This window comes from Ursus maritimus, unplaced genomic scaffold (assembly GCF_017311325.1).
Source record: "Ursus maritimus isolate PB19 unplaced genomic scaffold, ASM1731132v1 scaffold_11, whole genome shotgun sequence".
Taxonomy (NCBI): Eukaryota; Metazoa; Chordata; class Mammalia; order Carnivora; family Ursidae; genus Ursus; species Ursus maritimus.
Genome location: NW_024423453.1, coordinates 52751097 through 52778204, shown reverse-complemented (window position 1 = coordinate 52778204; position 27108 = coordinate 52751097). Strand labels below are relative to the sequence as shown.

At 35.8% G+C, this 27108-nt stretch overlaps 1 protein-coding gene across 1 annotated transcript in view; it reads right to left on the bottom strand.

Annotated features, from left to right (window-relative positions):
- TLL1 (tolloid like 1) overlaps positions 1 to 20439 on the bottom strand; it is a 136954-nt gene extending 116515 nt beyond the window's left edge. Inside the window, exon 1 of the mRNA XM_040625543.1 lies at positions 20388 to 20439. Within this exon, the coding sequence (XP_040481477.1) occupies positions 20388 to 20439 (52 nt within the window). The remainder of the gene's footprint in view (positions 1 to 20387) is intronic.
- Positions 20440 to 27108: the final 6669 nt, after the last annotated feature.

Sequence of the window (27108 nt, the reverse complement as noted above, 5' to 3'; positions counted from 1 at the left end):
ATAAATGTGCTTGAATTTACAGTAGATGCCTGTGACCAGCAGCAGGTAGAAGGAGATGTAGCAGCAGCTAAATATTTACCATTACAGGGACTTATTCATCACATTTTTATACAATTATATGCACTTTCTCTAAAGATGACATTGCCTCTGAGTTTCTATAAAATGTATAAATAAATACCAAAAATACTATTTAAGTCAACATTTATTTAGTCAATGACTAGGTGGTAACCTTTGATCTTTAATGATAAGTAAAACACCGTCCATATTTTCAGGAGCTTCAAAATCATTGCCCCAAATCCTGAAAACGCACTGACTCTGTCTTTTACATCCAGTCTTTTAGGCTACCTACTAAAACAAAGCTCTGTAAACAATTGTGGGAAAAAATGAGATAATTTCTCTAAAACCAGTATGTGAATTTCTCTTTTAAGGTTAGAAATATACATTAACATAATAAAAAAATTACCTTCCTTTTTATTTGAGTCCAAAACTAGACTAATCAATCTCTTAGTGGTGTCAGATGTCAAAATATAGTAACTTTAAGAAACACAGCAAATTTAAGAGAGAGAATAAGTTAATCATGAGATTGTAAAACACTGACAAATGCCTTGGAAATTCTGGGATCTCTGTTTCATGATACAAGTTTGCAAATTTTCTTTTTCAAGATTTTCTTCAAATTCTTCTTTTGCAAAATCAGGAGAGGAGGAAAATACATTAAAATTTTAGGAAATGATGAAATCCATGCTTTTCAAATCACTGTCTTTTAGTAGATCTAAACCTTACTATTTAGGAATTTTAGCTATAAAAAATAGTTAATAAAATTAATTTATGAAATTTAGATTTCAATCCTGAAAGCTTTACTTCAGGCTTTGGTCAAAAGTTTATTATGTAAAATTATTTACCCAGTTTAGTTCCCTCACACAAAATGATATGAGATAGGAAGGGGTTAGACTTATGTGTAAATCTATAAAGGAAGAAGATAGAAATTAGTTCAAGGTAGGTTATCAGTTCACCGTATGGAAAAATATTCATTAAAATTAAAATTCTCTAATCAACTCCTCTCTTCTGCCCTACCGTCAATGGAATGGCAGTCTGTAGAAGCAGAGAGATGCTCACTACCTTTTACTATCATAAAGACAAAGTAATGAAAGGTCTGTAGAACAGTTTACAGCACTGGGTAGGAGGTTGGTCTTGATGCCTGAAATTGAAGCCAGATTCTAATCAGCTTCATACACCCCTAGCAGAAACCACTGATGCTTCACCGTCCCTAAAGCCAGACATCTGAAGAAATAGATGGCCTGCCTAAATTTTAAAAAATTTGCAATTATAGAAAAGTCTTCTTAGTTTTCGCAAAAGTAAATTTTGTACCTATTTTTCAGAATTTTACACTTTCAGGTAAATCCAAGTTTGCTGAGTTATTTAAATCCTCCATCATGTGTGTTTATTATGCAAACAGTTGACGGCATTGACTGGCAGTGACTCTGAGCCTGGCTCTTCCTTTCTTAGTGCTTGGGGCAACTAGAGACAGGAAAACTGTGTCACTGGAACATTAACTCGAGTAGGAATCACAGCAGATCTGGTTAAAATGCAGGCTCTGATACAGTTGGTCTGGAGAGAGGCCTCAGACTCTACATTTTTAACAAGCTGCCATTACTGCAAATAATTGTCATTGTCATCATCTTTATTAGCATTATTTTTTTTTTGCAAGAATAAACTTTTGCTTCTTTCTGAATCAGCTGGTTAACTTGAAAGCTGAGGCACTCAACCAAACAAAACGCAGTTTGTCAGTAAAAGTAGTATGAGTAAAATAAAACTCAAATGTGTTTTAGATTTTTATTTTCTTGTAAGGACTTTTCACATGCAATAGGATTCATGTCTTGATGGATGGATTATATCAAAAACAGAACAGCAGTCCAAGGATATAACACTTCACAGAAGCAAAAACATTACTTCTGGGGAGAAGAAAAGGCACAAGGCCAGATGATTCTTAAAAGGAGACAAAACTGTTCTGAAATACATAAATCCATTTTTTTATTTACTGTTATCTTTTCTGAACTAAAAGGTTCAGTATAGTGTGTCCGTTCTCAACACACCATGAATTGCTTCAGGAAGAAACCAAATATTTCTTTGAGAACAAGCCATAGTCCATGACAAAGCCAATTCATTTGTGTACAGACTTGATATACTGCAGGCCATATGTATCTTTAAATTTTGATACTATCAACAGGAAAAGAAAGAAAAAAATAGCCACCTTAAAATTACAACCTATCACACAGTTTAAAATGCACAATTTCTTTCTTCATATTGCACACATTTGAGGGTTTCCTTGATTCATCTTCTACTTAAATCTAAGTGTCCTATTTCTGCATGCTGAAATATTCTACTTATGCATTGGTATAGCAAACTGGACCACAAGACTCTATATTACATGGATTTAGAATTTGTTTTATAATCTAACACGTATTTGTTATTTAGGTTCCAAGATATTTGTCATTCTCAAATCCGCTTTGGAGGTTTTTTGGGTTTTTTTTTTCTTTATGGTATTTTCTATTTGTTTTGCATCAAAAAAACACAAAAATTAGAAACAGTTCAAAAAAGTATGAATTATTACTTATTAGCCCCATTTAATACAGTGATTTGAGGTCGGGGATATCAGAACTGAAAGCAATACAGGAAACTGGTTATAGATGATAATACTAAGGAAAAGCTCAAGTACAATTAGAATATTTACTATCTGTTTGGAATTCTGCTTGGATTCCTATGGTCAAAAACGGGGTTGGAGCTAACCAACAGGCCAAAACAAAATGTCAAGAAGAACAATTTTTAAACTACATGGAAAACCACAGGTATTGTTTTTCTTCTGAAGGCTATTTGCATTCATTGCACTACATTTTTTTTTTTAATCGAAGACCGAGAAAGACAAATAGCTTTTATTGCAGTAGGTAGAGTAAACACATTTTATAGAAGAATGTATGGTAAGAATGAGCAATTCAGGATCGTGGTTCCTTACACTATAACTTTAAATGATATTTCTTCCACCCATTCAAGATTCCCCAGTGATCTTTAGCCTTTCCGTTTTGAAGCTGAGATCCAGTGACCAGCTTTAAGGAGGCTTCGAGCTTGTGATTTCCTAAAAGCTGTATGCAAAAAATATGTATGAGTGTATACAGCCAGTCACAACATGTTTTGCAGGGACAAGGTCCACCCTAGGTTGTCAGAAAGGATCACACAAAGTAAAGAGCCACTACTTTTGCCAAAAACAAAGTCTTTTGGTCCACTCAGGAGAAAATGCTTGCAAACTAAATACCCTCACAAAAATGAATACATTTACTTGAATTAACGCTAAAGTATCTGGTAGCTGGTTACTACTTGGTAGCGTACTGTAATAAACAAGTTGATAGAGTCTCCTCAGGCATTACCTCTAGAAAGCCCTTTCCGAAACCTCCTCTTTCCAACCAATCTGGTGTCACATCTGCTTCCGTGTCCTGCCTGTGCTTCTCTCAGTAATAGACCAGCACACCAGATATCATACCACGTTTTCAACAGTCTGATTCTTCATTCTAATTTTGAAAATACTGACCACAGGAAGCATTTGCTGTTCATCTTTAAACCCTCACCGCCAGAGTGCCTGACAAAAAGTAGGTCCTCAATATATGTTTTGAGACACACACACAAAAAATGTGAGTGAGAAAATACCCTGGATCGGGGTATAAATTGTGTATGACGAAAAAAAGGCCAGCCATGTCACATACGTCACAGGTTTGCCTTAAGACCCAAAATACTAAATATTCACCATTCTAAGCAATATTTCAAATCATTTCAATCTAGAGTGGATTATTGTTAGATACTGAACAAAAACTTTAAAAAAGGGCAACTGCCTTTCTTTTTTATTTCAGTAGTGTATATTATTAAATGTAGTTATGGGAAATGTGTCCACTTTTCTCTAAACATCACACTGATATACTCAGGAAATACAGACTGAACTAACAGATCAGATATCTTGAGATTTATGAGATTTGAAGAGATAGCTCAAAGATTCAACAATAGCCAAGAGCACTTGCTTCTTACATTGTTTCCATATACAGTTTAAACTTTCTGCTTTTATTGATATTGGATTTAGGGAGGAAGAATGAGGTCATGTGAAGGCCTGACAAGGCTGCTTTGGCTGCTCTACCCTACAATAAAGGCTTAGTAAAAATTTCCTCAGACAAGGACAACAATGAAGGCTCAAAAGTCAACTATTTTTACTTGATTGACAACCACTAAGCAAATTCCCAAGGAAAAGTAAGATTTGGCAAAAGTTCTAATTATACATCTTGGAGATAATGTTACAATACTTAAAAGGGAAAACAACTTTCTGGTGGCATTTCATATGCACAGAATAAATTTTTGCCCCCAAATGACACACATGAAAGTTAATCTAAGTTCCAAGTTTGGGAAACAATTATATTTAAAGTCTTGATACAACATAAAAATAAGTAAATATATATTTTTATACAGATTCTCGGAATTACTCTTCAAAAAAAATTAGGATGAGAATTTTTTTGTGTAGTATATTTCCTTCTTAAATTTCTAATAATAAAAAAGGAAGTATTTGCAGTCCAATTATTGTAGTGATTGTTTGTAAGAAAACAGCCCATCCAATGTTTTATTTAAAATAATTTATAGGGTTTCCCCCCAAGATCTGCATTTTCACTTCTATCATATACTATTATATAAACTAAGCAAAATCTTCTAATCTGCAATTAAAAAGCACCCATCTAGTGAAATACGAATGATGAGTTAAATAAAATGATTTACTTCTTCTTGCCCCATAAACTAGATTGAAAAGTGTCTCTGGATAACATGACTCTTCTCTGGACATTTTCAAACAAGATGTCTTTTTTGAAGGGAGGAGGTGTGGTGAGGTATAAAACGCTAGATACCATTTGGATTATTGATTATTTAAAAAAAAAAACAAACTGTCCAAACATCCTCCAAATTAAACACAGAACTTCTGCTAGAGTGACACAGTGTTCTTCAATTACTTCCTAAATCAGGAAATAAAGTAACGCCTCAATACAAAATCAACTGTTCCATCTGAAATGCAGTACAAACATATACACATATACACATATACACATACACACATACGCACATACACACATACACACATACATATAAACCATGCTAGAGCAAGGAATATTTCTCCAGAAAATGGTGACATTTGATAATAAAGTCATTCTCCATGATATCCATGAGTTTCAAGATGAATCTAGATCGATCGATAGATTATGAACACAGAATACAAGGAACAAGTTGTCTTTTTTAAATCCTTTTTTTTTTCCTGCCTTAATGCAATTTTACATTATGGATATGATTAAATGCTAACTTTTCAAATAAACATCTTTCTTTTTAAGTCAGAAAACAAAATTTTTCTCATAACAAAAGATCCATTGAAATACCATATCAATCTGCATTTATAGCCCACAATGCCCATGGATAGGATTTCTCAGAACATTTTTAAAATATCACCCATACCACAAATATTCATTCTGAACTCTTTGTCTCAAAAGAGAAAACATTGACAGAAAAGTACTTTGATCAAACAATGTAAAAATCAATACTGAAACTTTTTTTTTGCATATGGTCTAATGATTTGTTACAAGCTGTAAGAAAACAAATTATTGTAGTTTCTCAGTTTTTAAAAACTGCCATTCTTCTACTGCTCAAATAAAGAATATATAATCAACCGCTACCAAGATCTGGTTTATTTATGTTTCCCACATCATACATCTTGTAGCTACAGAGTAAACACTTGTTTTTTCTTCCCTCAGGCTTGCAATTGTTTACACTTGTGGCCACTTGTGTAGGAGTCAACCCTGATACTTCTTTCTTAATTAAGTTTGTTTATTTTCTAAATATTGACACTAGCTCTTGGAGTAAACCTTGATGTCTTCCTGGAAGTAAGACTTCATGCAAATTTGCTGTTTTCTATATCCTAGCTATGTTTTACCCACTGGCTGGTCATCCCTTCACACAAACAGAATCTTTTTTCCCACTTTTTTCCCATTTTTATTTAGTCTACTGTTAGGAAAGGTTAAGAGAGAAATTGCTGCATTCCAACCTTTCTGGTTCTTTGTAAAAGATTTCCTCTTGAGCACAAGTCCAAGGCTGAGTTTTCTCTTTGGTTAAATATCCCCCTCTGCAAACCCATAAAACAACATGTGCTCAGTGAAATAAACTTCACAAAATTTCAAAGCTCACTGACATCCTAAAAACTGGACTCCACGTACTGATTTCTGTTTCTTTCTTTGATAGTCCCAGCAACTTTAAATAATTGGGAGGATAATAAAAGGGAACTTTATTCACACCGAAACAAGCAAAAATTAAAAGAACAGTGAAATATCCTGTCAATACTATTTCCAACATTTTAAACTTTTCCTTTAAAAGATTTATAAAGTGCCAGTAACTTATACTAATATTAAATGTGTAGTGCTCACTATCAATAAATACACTCACCGACAACTTCATTCTATTCAAGGCTTAGAAAACCCTAGGATATTGATTCATACACTAAACCTGCTGATAGGATTTACTGTTTTAAAAACTTACCATTCCCTATTGCCCATCATATAATATCTACCTTTTACTTTAAGTAGCAGTTGATTAGCACTGACTTTAGGTTATTTGTTAGAGTTACAAGATTCTGAGTCAGAAGCATCACCTGTCTAAAAATTTCAGTTTGAGGTCATGCTGGTGACTCATCTTAAGCATGTGAAGGTCTCACATGGAGTGAAGAAATTTGTGGTTCTGTTTCTTTTCAGATTTGCAGAAACAAGGATGTTACCTGCACCGGCATATGGAGATAATATACTTTATTGAAAAATGGACGTGACCTACAAGGGAAGTGTTTACTACGCGAAAGGGAGTTAATCATGACTTGCATATGGGAAAGGATAAACCCACCTAAGACTCTGCTTACCTAGGGACAATATTAATGTTACCGAGGAATCCACCCATCATGTTTCAAGCCATGTTTAAGATAATAAAGTAAAAGAAAACGGATGTTGAAATACAAACAGAAATTCATGCACATCAGGTAAATAAAATCTTTATAAATGCCAGGAAAATATTGTCCTTAATTATATCATTTTTTAAATGTAAATATTTAAAACTAGCAAAAATTTTAGCAAGTAGGTATAATTAGAAATTTGGCCATTAAATCCCAATCTCTCTGTAGAGATTACTGATGAGATAATTAAAAAAAAAAAAGAGTAAATTACAAGTTTAAAAAAAACCTGCCAAACGCATATCATGAACAAAAATTATATATTCACTATTGAGCAAAATAACCCAGTGGTATAAAAAAATAAACCTACATATTAATTCACTTTAAAAGTTGCTGGAGTCTTATAAAACAAACCAATCTCTAAAACATAAAAAAATTTTTAAAAAGGTCTTAAAGAAGCCCTCTGAAAGGACTAATATGTTTAAAAACTAATGCTTAAAATCCATTTTTTTTCTTGAATTTCATTAGTGGTCTCAAAAGAATGATTATTGGAGCCATTTTCTGGGAGAAAAAAGTAAAAGTAATTTAAGCACGCAGCCAATTGTAATGATGGAATGTCATTCACTGATACTCAGCGTAGTTAAAGCTAAAGGTACAGGACTGGGAAAACTGATACTATGAGCAGTTGCTAGGGTGATGTGACTAATTCTGGCAGTTTTACCTAGTTTTAATATTCCTTGCAATGATGCAAAGCGACCCTCAGGTACCTAAGCCTACTAATTTTTTGAATGGTAAAATAGAAAAATAGACAGCTAACTAGTCAATTTAAAGTTGTCTTTGAATGGCTGTTAAAAGAACCTACCTGATATACTAAATTATTTTTCGAGCTTTGTTGAATTATCATTGGCATATAACATTGTGTAGTTTAAGGTGTAAAATGTAGTGATTTTATACATGGTAATACATGCATCACCTCATATAGTTATAAATTTCGAGTGTGAGAACTTTTAAAATCTACTCTTTTAGCAACTTTCACTATAAAATATAGTATTGTCAACTAAAGTCTCCATGCTGTGAAGTACTACATTATTAATCCCTAAGGAAAGAGATTTTGCCTTATTTATTTTTGAATTCCCAATACCTAGCACAAGATCAAGTACAAAAGAGAAGTTCATATATTTATTAATAATAAAGTTGTCTCATAATTTTTTACATAATAAAAATAATATATGCACATATTTCCTAGTTCTGTCTATTAATAAAGTCTAGAGAAAAAAAAATGAATGACCAACACAGTGGTAACAAACACCACTAGCACCCAGGAAAACTTCCCAGTAAAAAAATCAGAGTTCTTTGAAAAAAATGACTGATTGTAAGTTTCAGTTAGGAAATGAATAAGGTGAGCCTGGAATGTACTATAAACCAGAAAACAATGAAGCTACCAAAGATGAAAGTGTAATGTTAAAGGACTCAAGAACAACTGAACAAGCTTCCACTGGCCAAAACTGGGACAATTTGAACATCGATAAGGATAATCAATGATCATATTGAACATTAAGTCCATTAGTTCATAACACTAAAAAAAAAAATTGAGCACCTTCGAAGGACACTAGGAAATCAACTCATTTTTTTTTGCAAATGTATGTGTAAAGAAAAACAAATTTTTTAAAACACATTGCCTGATTACTTGTGTGGCTAAGCATTGGTATACACATGTTTGAAAGGCTTTCTCTTTTGAGAATGGGCTGTTCCTACTCTTTGTGATGGTTTTCCTTTGGTAGGTTTGTCCTATGCTTATTGATTGTATGTTCTTCTTAGGTACTCTCGATACCAATTTTCTCTCATTTCAATAGTTTCTGGTTTATAGTGGATGCTGATTACAGTTTAGTCAATGTAACTCAATTCAAATGAATGCATTTAATTTTAACACAAATTTTATAACCTGTTTCTTTTATGTTTTGTGCTTTCAAGTCATATTTAAGCAGCACGTCTTTTTCTGAGGTCATAAAAATAATTTCTTTAAAATTCTAAAATCTTTTCACACATACGTCTTTGGTCTGCATTGAACTATTTTTTTTCTTTTGTGATAGATAAAAATTAAATTTCCCTTCTTCTATATGTATAACTAATTTTTCCAGCTTCATTTAAAGAATGTCCATCCTTTCTCCAAATACCTGCAATACCACCTCTGTCACAAATATGTCACATATCTATAGGCCCTCTATTCTATTTCACTAGTATATCAGTCTTTAATACCATACTGTATTGATAACAATCTCTTTATGATGAGTCTTTATATATAATAGGACAACTCCCCTACCTAAGTTTTCAAAATGTTCTCAGTTCTTCTCAGCAATATGATTTTCCACATGAATTTCAAAAGCAGATAGTCAAGCTATAAGAAAAACCCTGTTGAAGTATTGATTAGAATTGCATTGATTCTACAAATTAATAAAGAGAAAGTTTTCATTTTAAAGATATTTAATTTTCACACTCCTAATCATATTTCAACTTATTTTTGGTTTTATGTACACCTTCCCATAAAGTATAACTTTTTCATCATAAAGGTCTTATACACGTCTTGTTGAAATTATTTCTAGATAAACTTTCATATTTTGTAGCTATAATAAATACTAACATTTTAAATTATATTTTCTAGGTGTTCTTTAATATAAGAAAATAATTTTATATTTTTTTTCTCTTATTCATCAGATATGTTGGATATTTCCATTGGCTCCAATAGACCTCTTGCATTGCTTATGAAGACAATTCTATCATCTGAAAGTAATAAACTGTGTTCATTCTTTACAGTTCTAGTGTTTGCATGTGTGTAAACTTTGTCTGTTTTACACAATTCTTAAAACCTTAATATTGAAAATAAGCAGTAATTGCAGTAACACCTGTCTCACAACTTTTAAATACAAGCCTTCTAATATTTTAGAACTGACTGTGTTTTTAATGTTTTGGCAGATACTTCATCAGGTTAGAGAAGTCCCTTATGCTCCTATTTTGGATTTTAGCATTTTGATTTATAAAAGAAATTGGCCCATCATATTTTTACTCTTATTTGTATTGTCTAGCTTTAGAATCAAAGATATACCAATCTTATAAAATGAGCTGGCAGATATTATTTCTTTCCTAGTCACCCACAAAATTTGTGTAAGAATGGGATCATTTGTTCCTTAAATTGGCAGAAATTATTTTTTTAAGATTTTATTTATTTATTTGAGAGAGAGGGGCATAAGTGGGAGGGAGGGGCAGAGGGAAAGGCAGACTCCCCACTGAGCAGGGAGCCCAATGCAGGACTCAGTCCCAGAATTCTGGGATCCATAACCTAAGCCAAAGGCAGATGCTTAACTGGCTCCGCCACCCAGGCGCCCCTGGCAAAAATGATTTGTAAATATGTCTGGGCATTATAGTATATTTAAGGGTAGATTTTTTTTATGTGCTGTAACCTAAATGCCACTGTTTGCACCGCCCCTACAAATATGAGAGGAATAACACTACTAGAGTCTTTCCTATGGTGTTTTTTAATGGATGCTTTGATGGGTTGTCCAGATCCCACATCTTATTTTAGTAATTGATTTCCAGACGTTGGAAATGTTTTGACCGAAAGACTTCAGCTATTAGCCCTCTTGGCTGAAAAAGCTGCAAAATCCATAGCCAAACCCACTTCATGTAAGAATCCAGTATCCAATGACTGTAGAGGAGTATGATTTAAGGGTATAGTCACCTCAACCTAACTTAGGACTCTGATGGTCATCATAGCATGAGTTCTCATCCTCCACAGCCAGATAGCAGAGAAAATTAAAAATAAGGTCCAAAGCCAAATCCTAAGAGTTAACAGAACTTTAAAGAAGGGCATTCCTCCCAATCTCAGCAGGTCAGCTATACCAAAGTTAGGTTCTACTTAGGAAATAATGGTACCAACACATGGGCTGAAGAATACGACTTGAAGCACCTGAAAATTGTGAACCCTAAGATTTATCTGAAACTTTTAAGCCTGAAGAAGTGGCTTACTCCATCTTATTAAGGACTAGTGTTCTTCCCTTATTTAAAGATGATGCAGTGGCCCTACTCTGAAAGACAGCATGCACTACTCAAGATCTGCCTTCACCTCCCTTTCTGGCTGCTAAACCAGTAGCTAGGGTTAAATCACAATATAAACTGACCAGGATGAGCTGAGCCCAAAACAGGCAAGGACGGTATCCAAAGGAACTTACAGAACCTTGCCAACTTGTACTTGGAGGAGTCCAGAGTACAAGGACTCAATCTAAGGGATGGACATAAAATTATATAAGAGAGAGTTTATTCATTTGGAAGCACCATCCTGTGCTAAAGGTTTTAATATCATTGAAAGGACACCAAAGATAATGCAAACATGCGAACTACCTTAAGTAAGAGAGAAATGCCAGAATGGTCATGTCAGAGAGATTAAAGACTCAAAGAAGTAAGTATGCTTGAATGGATATACAATACTCAGCCAGAAACCCCACCAGATGACTATACTATATAGAAAGGCCCTGAAGAGTCACCACTTACTAAGGCTAATAAGGAACATGCTGATGAAAGAAAAACCAGTGTCAGTAAGAGGTGATAATCCTCTAAAAGCCAAGACTGATGGCAGAAAATGGTGTTACAGAACTGGGTTCACCGACAACAGGTAGGACAGAATCTAAAAAAAAAAAAAAAAATGCAAAACAAAACAAACAAACAAACAAAAAAACAGAGATCATAGAACAATGCTCCATTACCATAAGCCAGGTAGAGGCAATTATCATAATGCATGGCAAGGCTGCAGTCTCATTCAGGATCCCTGACCCTGACAGAGACTTATGATACAGTTAATAGAACATGGCAGCCAAGGGGCAAAACAGATGGACCACCAAGAAAAGATATTATTTAATCAAAAATATGGAAGCTGGATGATCAGAAGGTTAAGACTGGTTACCTCCCACCTCACCAAAAATATCTTGAGCTTCAAGATGTAAGCCAGTTTTCAGACCTGGAATCCATATACCGAAGAAGGAATCACGGTTCCTACAGAAATAACTCTTCAATGTCATAAAAAATATATGATAATGATTTTCCAGTCCTTCCCCAGAGGCCTACAGCTATTTCATACACAGACATTTTGAGGACGTTAGAAACAGAGCACGAAAGGAAGATATAGCCCTTAAAATTGAATAATAAGAAAACATAAAATTAACAAATTCTTAACAGCTGAGTGTGGGCCAGACACACACACACACACACACACACACACACACACACAGCCAAGAGACAGAAAAAGAAATGGCTTGTTGCCATCACTCTCAGTTGTCCACATCCCCACAGCTCTGGACTCTGAGCATTTAGATATCCTGGTTCACAAAAAAGGAGTTTTTCTACCAAATGACAAGACAACTGAACTTTAAACTATGACTACTGCTTGAGTACTTTCAGCTTTTTGTACCAAGGGACCAGCAGGCAAGGTAAGGTGTCACCATCCTGACAGGGTAACTGATCTTGATCACCAGGAACTGGGGCTGCTAATGCACACTGGGAGTGGGGGAATATGTTTGACAGAAAGTAATCCTCTTGGGCACCTCATGACACTTTCTTGACCAATTTTGATTGTAAATGCAGCAGCCATAGCCTGAGAAGGGTATGGGAAGCAGTGGCTTAGCACCCTTAGTGATGTGGGTATGGGTGACAACACTAGATAATCCGTCTACACTAGCCAAGGACAATCTAATACTGACAACCCATAGGGTGAGACCTTAGAGAGGAAGAAAAGAACACATGAGTCCCAATTTCTGGGGCATATGATGGTTATTGGATCACCAGTGAACCCATTCAATTTTATATATACCATATTCTTCAAAACAGTGTAATTATAGTCACTTGAATAATGTATTAATTTCATTTCCAAGAGGCATACTCCAGAATGGTACATTTGAATTGGTTAAAAAGAAAGGAAAAAAAGTAAAGTTAAGGGGCGCCTGGGTGGTTCGGTCCATTAAGTGTCTGCCTTCGGCTCAGGCCATGATTCCAGGGTCCTGGGATGGAGCCCCACATCAGAGTGTGGTGGGGAGCCTGCTTCTCCCTCTCCCCCTGCCTGTGGTCTCTCTCACTCACTCTCTCTCAGTCAAATAAATAAATAAAATCTTAAAAAAAGAAAAGCAAAGGTAAATATTATTAGTTTCCACTCATACATGGTCAAAAGAATAATGTCTATCTTAAATGCTGAGGTTCTTGTGCCTCCTATGAAGAAAAAAAGGTTTAAATCAAACCTCCTCCTATAGCTTCCACTTACCAGGAGAAAATAAAGATTAAACATGAAAAGTAATATTCTCTAATATACTTTATATGTCTCAAAGAAGTCACCTGCGTAAGAATACTATATGTAGGGACGCCTCGGTGGCTCAGTCGGTTGAGCATCTGCCTTCCACTCAGGTCGGGATCCTGGGTACCTGGGATCCAGTCCCGCATCCGGCTCCTTGCTCAGCGGGGAGCCTGCTTCTCCCTCTGCCTGCTCATCCCCCTGCTTGTGTGCTCCCTCTCTCCCTCTTTCTCTGGCAAATAAATAAATAAAATCTTAAAAAAAAAAGAATACTATATGTAGTCTTATTTCTGTTACTGTAGAATTCACAGTAGTGGATTCCCATTGAGTCATTTCCAAAACCATCGTGAATGTGTATGTTCTTGTCCCTTCATTTGTACATTTAGAAATCACAGAAAGGAAGGTTCCTTAAGGAAGCAGCTATATTTACAGTATGTTTAGACTATTTCACTTCTAGTATAGAGCATCTCTAAGCACAAAACAAAAGTAGTCACTAAATATAAAAGTTATCTGATCAATTATAAACATTAATGGGCAAAAGCAAGGATTAAAATATTTTTATTTTATTTTTTATTCAAAAAAGTGGTCTTCTTTGGCCTTAGAACACTCATTAAAACTTCAGTGTTTACATCTTATGAAGTAATGAGATATTCAGAATCTTTCCTAGCTTGTGTATTTAAGTTAATGAATTCCCTTGGAGTTACACAGGATGAAAATCTGTGTGGGAACTGTAGATTCCTCTGAAATTATACATACAACATTACACAGAGTAGAACTCTAGCTAGGAATAACAACTTCTCCTAAACTTTATATGATAAGAATGTGCCCTAATGACAATAAAATATACAAAACAAGATACTTCAAAGGATCAGTTAATGTTTTCAACATTTTAATATGAAAAAGTCCTTCTAAGTACAGTGATTAATAATTCTGAACTTGTGCTCTATAGTTTATTTTCATGACATCAAGAATGCCACACATCCATGAAAGGAAGACAAAAGCTGACACCGAGTAATTTCTGTTAGGTCATCTGTAAAATAATAATGACAAAAAAAAAAAAACAATTTTATGACACTCTCTGCTATCATAACTTACATCCATTTGAGGATATTTTCCATATATTTTTCTCAAAACTTGGCTTAGAGCTAGAATTGTTGAATTTGAGGCTCTCTGAATATATGCAAAATAGACACTGCATTTTTTAATGTGGGTATATACAAATATTTACAATGTTATGCACACCAACTCTACTAAATAAAAGTTATAGACAGTCTTGATACTTAATGGGTTAGGGTCCTGAACTCTTTCTAAATGAATCTCCACTCAAACACAATAATAAAGGTAAAACGACATATGTAATGGTTAAGATAAACTAGTTAAGCATTTCCATATAATTAAACACAAACATACTGGGAATGACTGATGATATCTGGCCAACCATCAAGGCACAGATTAAAATTTTTAAACTGAACTCAAGCTTTCTGGACTAGAATACAATTTAATACTGGCAAGGCAATATTTCCAGGTTCAAAGAAGAAGGTCCCATGGTTATCAAAAATCTCTCATAAAATACTGGAAATGAATCAGAAATTAACATATTGCTTAAAATACCCAGAGGTATAAACTTAGGAGAGAAAGCAATGTTCCAAATATGTTTTGAGTTTTGCTAAACAAAACATCTCAATGTGAAATTTAATTTTGCCAAGCTCAAAACACTTCCAGGTTCTCCAAGGCTTAACACATACACATTTGTATCCTTTCTTTTAACCACCCAGGCAGCAATGGAAGTAGCTTTCCAAAACCACAATCAATATGTCTTTGACCCGAGTTCCCTATGTAGCTCATCATAACTATGCTACAGTCACACAGAGGGAGAAGTTCACTTTTAATTTAAGAGACGAACTACTAGAACAATTCCAATCTCATGGTTTGAAAAAATGAGATTCTGGTAGAAATATTGCAGTTTGAATCTTTTTTTCTTAAAAAAATGTTGGCAAGACAAAACTTACCATCTCCCCTTTTTTAAGCCATAAATGTGGTTAAATTGGCTTTGCTTTTCTCTGGGAGAGCTAATACCTCCATGGTCATTTTATTTTATTTTTTTTTAAAGATCTTATTTATTTATTTGACAGAGATAGAGACAGCCAGCGAGAGAGGGAACACAAGCAGGGGGAGTGGGAGAGGAAGAAGCAGGCTCATAGCGGAGGAGCCTGACGTGGGGCTCGATCCCATAACACCGGGATCACGCCCTGAGCCGAAGGCTGACGCTTAACCGCTGTGCCACCCAGGCGCCCCTCATTTTAATAAACATATATTTATTAATACAACTATTTAGCAACTAATGGTCCTCTAACATATAGCCCAAAAAAGTAAGAATTGAGCCTGAAAATGATAACCTCATTTCTAAAGAAGAGTGAAAAAGCAGTGTTTTTAGCCATTCACTTGCTTGGTCTACGTTCTGATGCAAAGAACTAATGAATTAGCAACTGGGATAAGAATGCAGAACTGGCACTGAGTGCAGAAAAAGCGTGCTTAGAAATGCTCTGGCCTAGAAGCAGCAGCTTGTTAACTATTAGAAGTACATGAGTCCTGAAGGCATGTTATATTATGGCTACCAATATATTTCTTTCAAAACGACCTTGGAAATTTAAATATATTCTTCTCGTTTAGAAGTTCTGTGTTGTGAAAGACAAGGCAATAAGTACGAATAAATTAAAATTCTTGTTCTGCAAACAGGATTCTGAGACCAAAGACAAATAAAGCATCATAGATTGTTTTTCTCTGATGTGTACAAGGGATGCAGAAAGTGCAAAGCGTGCACTTGATTCTTGTAATAATTCTATGAGGTTGGTACAGCCCTTTCACAGATGGGAAGTTCAGTGAAGTAAACAAACTTGTCTCAAGTCAATTTTAGTAAGGGGTGGAATTCAAACCCAGGCACTTTATCTTTACATTATATTACCTTATGAATAAGCCTTAAATAGCAATAGAAACTAGAATGTTGTGTTAACTCATGAGTAAACCTTAAATAGATACTAGACTAACTGTAATCAAATAAAGGAGGAACCCAATATAAATTCTATCCATTGCCTTTAAAATTGTTTTCCTTTCCAGTGATATCTTAGTATACGAGCTCCCTCTTCTCTGTCCTATATTTAATAGTGGGGGGATCATCCGATTTTGTTGTCTTGGCCCTCTACACAGAGCTTTTCCATCTTTTCTAATGTTTCTGTCAGCATGCCAGGTCAGGCTTTCATCACTAAATAAATGAACTAATGAGTAGCTTTCATATTGGCCCTTGGCATGCCACTCCATCAGATTAATCTTTCTGGAACATTTGTAACGTTAACTTCCTACACAAAATGGAGCCTTCAACAAATGGCCTCATCTTCTTTGGTACTATTTCTCAAAGGGTGAACCTTGGACTATACCCATTAGAATTAGCAAGGACTTGGAAAAAGTATTGACACCTGGCCTCGAACTCCATTGCATTGAAATATACTGTCTCAAGGCAGGGCCTTTAGGTACTTTAGGTACTTTCACTAACTCGAAGGATGATGCTTATTTATAAGCCCTAAGTTTGGGCACCCCCCACCTCTAAGTCTAGCTTCATCTTTCGCTCATCTTGTAAGCCTTCTCATTCTCCCATGACCACAGGCTTTGTTCTATTCTTTGCCTTCATTCTAGCTGTGGCTCTCTCTCCCTCCCATCCTTATACTTTCTGAGTTCAAACCCACATCCTTCCTGCTGCTACTCCAAATACTGTAATGCTTCTTAGTATTTTGGGCAAGTGAACATTCTACATCAGATTTTTAGATGGCAACAAAATTAAACATAACACACATGTGCCTAGCTTCATGAGAAGTAGACTGCAGACATTCTTTCTCGGTGACTCATAGTAGACACTATGAACACAGGTAATTGGAAACTGCAGGAATACACATCTATGCTGACATTAAGGTCACTGTGTCCTCTTCTGGTTATATGGGGCTGCTTCCCCCTTATCTGTATACATCCTTCCAAAATCTTTGCTCAGTCCTCTTCCAGTTCTTAGATTCAAAGCTATTAAGTAAGTTTATTTAAGAGCTCTACCAATAAGGCTCTGGTAGAAATTCCAAGAAATAAAGTGCCCATTTAACATGGGGTTTTATGACACAGATTTGTGTTATGTATTGGAGTTCTTCATTTACTTTAATTCAAAGCTCTACTTTTCAGGGTTGAAAAAGCTCTAAACCTGACTTCAGAGTAAATGGGTGTTGATAAAATCTTTTGTAAAGGGGTTTTAATATGTAGGGTCTCTTAAAGGTAAATATAATCTCATCAAAAATTATCCAAACATTTCTACAAAGAAACAGTATTAAGTCTTTTTGAGTCTATGATACATCTACATCTAGATTTTGGTTACTCTAATTGAACACAGAAACAAAGTCATGGACAGAGTAAAAATGCAATTTTAGAAACCTAAATGTTCTGAACATAAGCAACCAGGTAATATCAATCAACATAGTTTTCACATATTAAAAGGGAAAGATACAAGCGCCCCAACTTATGCAAGGAGTGACTGAGATGGATGGATTTATTTGTATTTGGCAAAACTTTTAGAGAGTCTTTTGAATACCCAACCACAACTCTCTGAAGTAGGAATTACAACATACGAGGGGACTAAAGAGAGACTCAGTGAACTGTCAGAGTCAGAACTAATCAGCATTGAGGCCAGAACTGGGGCTTAAATCTGTGTGACAACTTATAAAGTCTGAGCTCTTGGGTGCAAACACACATGTCCAAATGCACACTCACAGAAAACACACACAGACACATAGACACTCAAACACACATAGAGATTTTGATGCCCTATAGCCTACAAATTCCATGTTGTTCTCACAACATTTTATTCATAATTATTCTCATAACTAACGTACTGTGTGTAACAAGCACTAAAGGGAGTATGGTACAAGTATTGATACATAATAATTTACAAAGTAGTCAGTTATTTTCCTCAGATTTTAAAAAGCTGATAAAGAAATTGAACCTTAAAGAAATTCAGCCTGCAAATCACCAGATTCATACCCAGAAAGTCTGATTCCAGAGCCCAAGCATTTAACTACAACTACTTTTCTAACATCTTTCTTTCATAGCACTTCATTCATTTTAATGGATATGCTACAATATGTCTCCCTACCAGGTTGTAAAATCTTAATGAGACTCCGCCATATTTAGTCTCGAGATTCTGGCAGACTGGCGTATAGAAGTTTCTCATTAGGTGTTAATGACCACACAGTACCAGCAAAGGCATCAGTTAACACATGTTATTTCAGTAACTGGTGATATTTTTAATAATGTTCTGCTGACCTGGTATCTCTTTCTTACATTTCTCACAACTACATTTTCTCATTTCATCTGTTTTCATACTGAATGCACAGCTGCTGTGAATCTGTAAACCTCAGAGCCATCACCATGGAGACTCATCCCCTCCCATCAGGTGTAGGATAGAGACTCTTACCTATTAAGATTTCACCCTTACTCCTCATAGTTTATGATAAATTATAGACAACTGAAATCCTTCCAGTCTTCCAGTCATATTATGTATTTTTTCCCTTCACCTGGATTATCCTTTCTTGTTTATGATTTTTTAGTCCTCACTAAAAAATCCTAAAACTATGGAATCAAAGTGCAACCTTCCCTGAGCTGTAAGGAAAATATAATTTCCCCAACTTACTCTCACAAAAAAAAGAAAATAAAAGATATGACAAACATAACATATTGATAACCATCATGAGAAGAAACTAATCCAAATATGTGCTCATTTAAGGGTCTTAGTCTGTATTTGAATCTCAAAAACCTAGCACATCAGACTGCCTGCTTTCTTTTGCTATCACACCCCAACACTATTCTTGCTGGTTGTCCCTCCACCCTCCAGCATACTATTATTAAGCTGGTGGTCATAATTTGTTCCATTTATCTTCTTGAGTTCACCAATATTTTCCAGATATTTTTAAAAAATCTTCCTTTTGGGGAACGCCCTTGCTTCCTTTATGTATTTACCCCATTTAGTCCTCTCAAATGTACAGGTATTCTGAATATTTCAAACAAATAGTTACAGTCAACCTTATCCAGATATTCTTAGAATCCTCCTCTCCCCGTATCCTTTGGCATCCCTATTGTTATTGGGTAGTGTTGTGTGGTCCTTTGTAACGTTCTTACACAAATCCGATTAGTGAATATTGGAAAGAAGCCAGTAATTATTTGGAGGAGTTACAGTAATAAAGATTCAAAATAAGATATAATAAAAATAGGTTTTGAGTTTTAAAAAAAAACCATAAGATAGTATCCAAATTAAGAAGTTTAGCCACCAGAGTAAAGTTTGAAATACATAAATTAGGTGAGCTCCTGTGTTTGATAACACAAATCAAGGCAAGCAGAGGCATAAGGAAATATTAGAACTTTATGACAAGAGATTCTGCCACAGGATCGCTTCTTGGGTCTAGAACCTCACATGGATTCTCCAGTGGGATTTACTTCAACTATAGAAGGCTGGCATTCACATTCCAATTCAGAAACAACTGTTCCTTGATAAAGCTATAAAGAGATTGAAGGGAAATTATGATCTACTGTTAAATAAAGAGAAGTGTTTAAGTGGCATTGCGTCCTTGACTAAGCTGAGTGAAATTCACTCTGCATTTGTACAAAACAATATGACAAAGAGCAAATGGATGACCTATCTTAAAGGTGCTTTTTATGACGAATAAATACCATTGTAGTTAACATCGCTGCAAATGGAAAGCAACAACAACAAAACCAGCTGGGCGCTACAGCATGAGGTGATATAAAAATAGATGCTCCGTGGAGAGAACACAGCCGTGGAGAGGCAGGTAGAAGTTAGCTCCTGGTGCTGCAGTGTTGGCACACTTAACCAGACTCCAGATGGAGAAGGGAAGCTTGGGGGAGCCAAAGTATGCAAGAAGCACAAGCTGTCCATCTGGCAGTAAGCGCCTCATGGTTCCTGAAAACTGCAGGTTGGGTGAGAACCTGAGCAATGACAATAAATATCAAAGGACAAACACTACACACACTCACTTGGACCTGCCTCCCACACTTGATCATCTGATCCTCCATTACCCAAACCCATGGTTTCCTGTCAAAATGTTGAAGTCATACATCCTTTCACCGTGACGCTCATAATCATGATGTCAAACCCAATACCTATGTTACTATGCCTTGACAAGACAACTGCTTCTCACATCTTATTCTGACCTTCATTATTACTTTACGTTAGACCTGTTAGGTCTGTTGAAAAGATTTGAAAAAAAAATCTGAACCTACCAGCATTGTAATTAAGTAAACATAAATAAGTAACATTGCAAATTAAGCAAATATGACAGCAACAAAATCTGTATAATATCTCAGGTTTCCTTTTTCTTTTTAAGCTCATTTTTGCTCTTTAGTAGGGGACACGTTCACTATAATTTGGAAGACAAAAACAAAGACATTTTTCTTTAAATTACTGAATCTATTGACCGTTTGAAAATATTGATTTTTTTTCTACCAATGATCTGAACTATGGGGAATGAACATAGGTATTTTGGTAGAGAGTCAATTCTACTTTGTCTTCCATTGACTATTAATATATTAGAATCATGAAAACAGTGACCATGTATGTCCTTAGAAGGCACTCAACATCCTGAGGCAATAATCCTTCATTTCTTTACTTGTACATCAAACCCTTCAATTAATCCATTCTCAACAATTTTCATAAGAAATCTGTAAGATGCAAGAGCAATTATTAAGTGAGGGGTCCCAGGACACAAAATGATGAACAATATCTGAAATTCAGACTTTTAATTCCTTGCCCATGAGCTCCCTACTTTCACTTCCTCATTATGCAAATCACTATTAAAGTATTCAAGATCATTCACAATTTAGAAATTACTCCCAAACAAGTTTTCTTCAAAATCAGAGTATAGTATCATTTAAATGTTCCAAATGCCTTCTTGAGATTGTACAAAAATTTGTAGAAGTTATACCTGATCCATAAGATTTCATAATTTCAATAGGTCAGCAATATTGACAAAGTAACTATGAAGTATTATAGAAATTTACTATAACCTTGAATATTTCTCATATTTAAGAGAGAATCATTTCCCATTTTCCTTGACATGGCCAAAACTGCAGAGGACATTGGAGTAATTCGATGAGAGGGAAACTCTTCATTTTCGATCATATGAGAGATATTTTATTATAGGTACTATTTGTAACTGCAAAAATAAAACTTTTTATTTCTTTTTTTCAAAGATTTTATTTATTTATTTGAGGGAGAGAGAGCACGAGCAGAGGGGGAGGGGAGATAGAGAAAGAGAGACACAGACTCCCTGCTGAGCAGGGAGCCCGAGGCAGGACTTGATCCCAGGACCATCATGACCTGAGCCAAAGGCAGACATTTAACCGACTGAGCCACCCAGGTGCCCCAAATAAACCTTTTTATTTCTACCTGTTCAGAGCTACCTGGCCATAAATACATGAGAGAGTTGTTCAGATTTATAACAAGTGCGAAAATAAGCACAGTGCTATACAAAGTGCAGTACAAAGTAGATTAGCAGTGTTCGAGCACCGTGCTCTTTCATATCAACAACACTGCTCTAAAAAGAATGAAAATGCATGAACAACTGATACTAGGTTGACTTAGTAGAAATGGACAAATGACTATAATAGAGTTAAAACTTTTCTAGAGTATAACAATGTGCTTGTATTGGTCACCTAAAGAAACTTCACTCCACTGTAGAGCACAGTGGCTGAGTAGGGAGCTTATGGAAGCACCCAGTGCTAAAAGAAGAACTATCTGCCATCAGTACCACTAAGTCATACACAGGTCATACACAATTTAGTCATACACAATTACTCATACACAATTTAGTCAAAATTCTTCTCAGCATACCCACTGCATCACTAGGGAAACGCACATCATTAGCCCTTTCCTTTCTGACAAGATGTGTCCTCTTGACACTCCTTCTGTCCTTGAAAGATCACCTAGACCTTTTTGAGTATAGCTACTGAAGCCTTGTATTAACTGTTCATTGGCCAATGTGACCAAGACTGAACTCCTGTTAGTGGCCCCATTTCTGCCAGCAGGCTGAGTCTGGGATTCCCGCTGGTCCAATAAACCTATGTTCGGACACTGCCCCATAGCCAGTCTAGTCCTGATTTGCCCATTATTTGCTGGCTCCAATGTCTTGCCCTAAATTCCAGCCCTCCTGCACCTGAAGTTTTCACTCTTGGAAGGATTTTAACCAGAATTTTATTTCTATAATAGATACAGATTACTCGGGTTACCATTGCTTCTTGGATGAATTTTGGTACTCTATGTCTTTCAAGGAATCAGCAAGCTATCAAATTAATGTGCATGGGAGATTTTTTGTAGTTTTCCATTTTAATAATTCTGGGATCAGTAATTACATCCCCACTGTCATTCCTGATGTTCATAATTTGTGTGTTCTCTTTTTCAGTTGGTCAATCTGGCTAGAAGTTTATTAATTTTATCGAATTTTTTTCAAAGAACCAGCTTTTGGTTTCATTGATTTTTCTCTAATGCTTGTCTCTTTACAATTTAAGAGATTTCTGCCCTAATGACTTCCTTCCTTTTGCTTGCTTTATCTTTTGCTTTGTCTTCCTTTTCTAGACTCTGAAGGTGGAAGCTCAAGTTATTGATTCAAAAGCCTTTTTATTTCCTAATGTAAGCATTTGACACTATAAATTCCCCCCAAAACTGTTTTAGCAACATCATAAATATTTTGATATGTTGTATAGATTTATGTTCTTTCAGTTCAAAATATTCCCTAATTTGATATTTCTTCTTTGATACATGGATTATTTATTGACATTTATATATTATTTTGTATTTCCAAATATTTGGAGATTTTCCATTAATTTTTCTGTTATCAATATCTACTTGAATTCCATTATAGTCAAAAAACATAGCTTGAATATTTTTTTTTTACTTAATAAGGTTAATTTTATGACCCACAATGTGATCTATCTTGGTAAATGCTTCATGTACATTTGAAAAAAAATGCATATTCTACTGTTGGTGAGTAGAATATTCTGTAAATGTCAATCAGGTCAAGTTGCTTATGTTGCTCAAGTTTTCTGTATATATTTGCTTATTTCCTATTTGTTATATCAGTTAGTGAGAAGGAAATGTTGAAATGTCCAAATATAATTGTCTCTTTCTTTATTCCTTCCAGTCTTTTTGTTTTTAACTCATTTATTTTGAAGCTTTATTATAAAAGACCTGCAGAAATTTGTTACGTCTTGGTGAGTCGACCCTTTCATCATTATATAATATTCCTTTTTTGTCCCTGGTAATTTTGCTTGTTCTAAAGTCTTCTTTGTCTGACATTAATACAGTAGATCCAGCTTTTATTTTTATTCAGATTTGTGTAGTATAGTTTTCCACACTTTTATTTTCACCTACTAATTTTATATTTCAAGTGAGTTTCTTAGTAGAAAACATATAGCTGGCCCTGGCTTTTCTGGCTAATCTGATAATCTTAGTTTTTTAATGCCGTCAACCATTTACACTGAATGTAATTTACTTGGATTTATAGCTTCCATTTTAGTCTTGCTTTTCTACATGTTCCTTATGCTTTGTTGTATTGGGTTTCTATCACTGCTGTAGCAAATCAGCAAAAACAGAGTGGGCTGAAGTAACATTTATTATATCAGAGTTTCCACAGGCCACAAGTTATAGGCGTAATGTGGCTCAAATAGTTCTTCTGCTTAGAGCTTCACCAGGCTGAATCTGAGTTGTCAGTAGGGCTACGCTCCTTCATGAAGGTTGTGGGGGAAGAATCAGCTTCTAATCTCTTTCAGTTTGTTGAAAGAATTCAGTTATTTGCAGCTATAGAGATGAGGTCCCATTTCTTTGCTGGCCGTTAGCTGGAAACCTCTCTCAGCATGTTGATGTTACTTGAATTCCTCATCCCCTTGCCCTCCAATAACAGCAAGTTCAGTCCTTCCCCCCACTTCAAATCTCTCTGACTTCTTCTGCTGAATCTCTTATCTTCTTACCTTGTCTCTTCTGCTTTTAGGGGCTCATGTGATTACATCGAGCCAATCTAGGTAAAACAGGAAAATTTCCCTGTTTTAAGATCAGCTGGTTACATCTTAATTATCTGCAATGTCCCTCCAGAGCAGTACCTGGAGTAACTTGATTGAAAACCAGAAGAGGAGAATCTTGAGGGAACATTCTTAGAATTACATCTACCACAGTCTGCCCTCGGGCCCCCAAAGGTTCAGGTCCCTCCCAAATGCAAAACACATTCACATCCCTCCCAATGTTCCCAAGAGCTTCATCTCATTACAGCATCAACTCAAAGCATAAAAATCTCATCTAAATCTCATCTGTTCAAAAGTCCAAAATCTCTCATCTAAATCAAGTGCGGGTGAGTAATCCATTAAATAGAACTCCAGGGAACAATTTTTCTCTATCTGTGGACCCATAAAATTAAAGACACATGTTATCTGCCCCCAGTATACAAATGTGAGACAGGCATAGGTTGTCAGTTACTAACATGCTGCTTCCACCACAGGAAAAAATGTAAGGTAAAGCACAGTCACAGGTGCAAGGTAGTTTCAATATCCAGGCAGGAAAAATATATTAGGTTTCAAGGCTTTGGAAGAACCCTCTTTGGCACCTGGTTCTACCCTGTAGGGTCTTAGTTCCACTCCTTGGGCTCCTGATTCTGCTGTCTGACTCATCCTTGTGTTTTCTATGAAGCATAGCACCTGTTACAGCTGAGTAGTTTTATCAGTAGTTTTACCTGCCATCAGAATTCTGGAGATCAAACAGCCTTATTTCATCTCATACTCGCTTGTCCCTTTCTGTCCCAACTGGCAGTATAAAATTCTTAAGAACCTCATGGCCTCTATGAATTCCACAGGGTTTCACACCCTCAGACAAAATGCTCCTCTAAAATATTTCCTGGATAATCTTTTCTCTAATTTTGGCTTCTGTTGAGATGGCAGAGGGACAACACCTTCAGATTCCTAGAAGACCCCTGGTTTGAATGAGGGGATCTGTAAACCATACCCTTAATCTCTTTAAAGAGCCTTTTATGCACCTGGATACTTGATCTTTTGATCTTTCTGAGATTTCTGAAAGATCTGTAGAATCACATCCTTAGCCTTTTCTCCAGAGCACCCTTTACTGACAATAAATCTCTTAATTTCACAGTCTTTTGCCATCTGGGTAGCCTGAGAACTTCCAAAATCATTAAGTCCTTCTTTTTTGTTTAATAGCTCTTCTCCCAATTTAACTTTCTCTTCTTACATTTTACCATAAGCAACAAGAAGAAGCCAGGTGTTACAGAGTGAATGCTTGTGTCCTCCCCCAAAATTCATTATGTTGTAACCCTAATCCTCAGTGATGGCTGTATTCAAAGTAAAAAAAAGTAATTAAGGTTAAATGAAGTCATATGGGTACAGTCCTGAACCAATAGGATTAGTGTCCTCATAAGAAGAGACAGGAGGGAACTCACCCCTTTTCAAGAGCATCAAGACATCATGTGAGCCCACAGCAAGATGGCTACATGCCAAGAGAAGAGCCCTCAGAATGAAACTTACCTTGCTGACACCTTGATCTTAGACTTGCCAGCTTCCAGAGCTGTGAGAAATAAATTTCTGTTGCTTAAGCCATCCCATCTGTGAAATTCTGTTACAGCAGCCTGAGCAGGCTAATACACTAGGTAATACCCTTAACATTTTCTTTGGAACTATCAAGTAAATACCAAGGTCATCACTTACAAGTTCAGCTTGCAGGACCATTTTGCCAAGTGCTCTGCCACTATATAGAACTGATCCCCATCCCTCCCGTTTCCAATAACATGTTCCTCATTCCCTTCTAATTCCTCACCAGAAGCATCCTAAACGTCCATATTCTATACCTGTATGTTCAATCTAAGCTTTTTTTTCCTACCATGTTCCTCAAAATTTTTATAGCCTCTGCTTACATTCTAACACCGAAGCCACTATTGTTGCCATGACAAATTATGACAAATTGTGTGTCCTAACACAACATCATTTATCTCACAGTTGCTGTAGGTCCGAAGTCCAGGCACAGTGCAGCTCAGCTGGTTCTTCTGCTTAGTGTCTCACGAGGCTGAAACCAAGGTGTCAGCGGGGCTGCATTCCTTTCTGAGGTTCTAGGGAAGAATCAGCTTCCACGCTCCTGCAAGTTGTTAGCAGAATTCATTTCCTTGAGGCCGTAGGGCAAAGTCCCTGAGGTCTGCTTTTCCTTGGGAGCCCCTTTCAGCTTCTTAAGGCCACACGCATTCCTCTGCACCTTGTACTTCCAGCAAGAGGAGGCTCAATTGTTCGTACACATTCTCACACTTCACATCTCTGACTTCTTCTACTACATCTTTCTGATTCTTCTGCCTTCTGTTTTTAAGAGCTGATATGGTTGCCTGAACAGTACGTGGTCTCCTTATTTTAAAGTCAACTGTTTAGTGACCTGCATTCCACCTGCAAAGTCCCATCTGGATTAGTGTTTGATTGAAACACATGTGGGTAGGAATCTTAGGAGGAGGGGGGCAGTTCTTTAGAATCTGCCCACCACATTTGTGTTCCTCTGATTTTCCTTCCCCGCCCTCTTTTTCAATATTTAAACACTTTTAGAATTCCATTTTAATTTCCTCTTGGCATTTTGACTATAATTTTTATATGGTCTTTAAATAGACTTCATATAATCTTTTTAGTGGTTGTTCTAATGCTTACAAAGTACGATTCACACTTTATACCACCT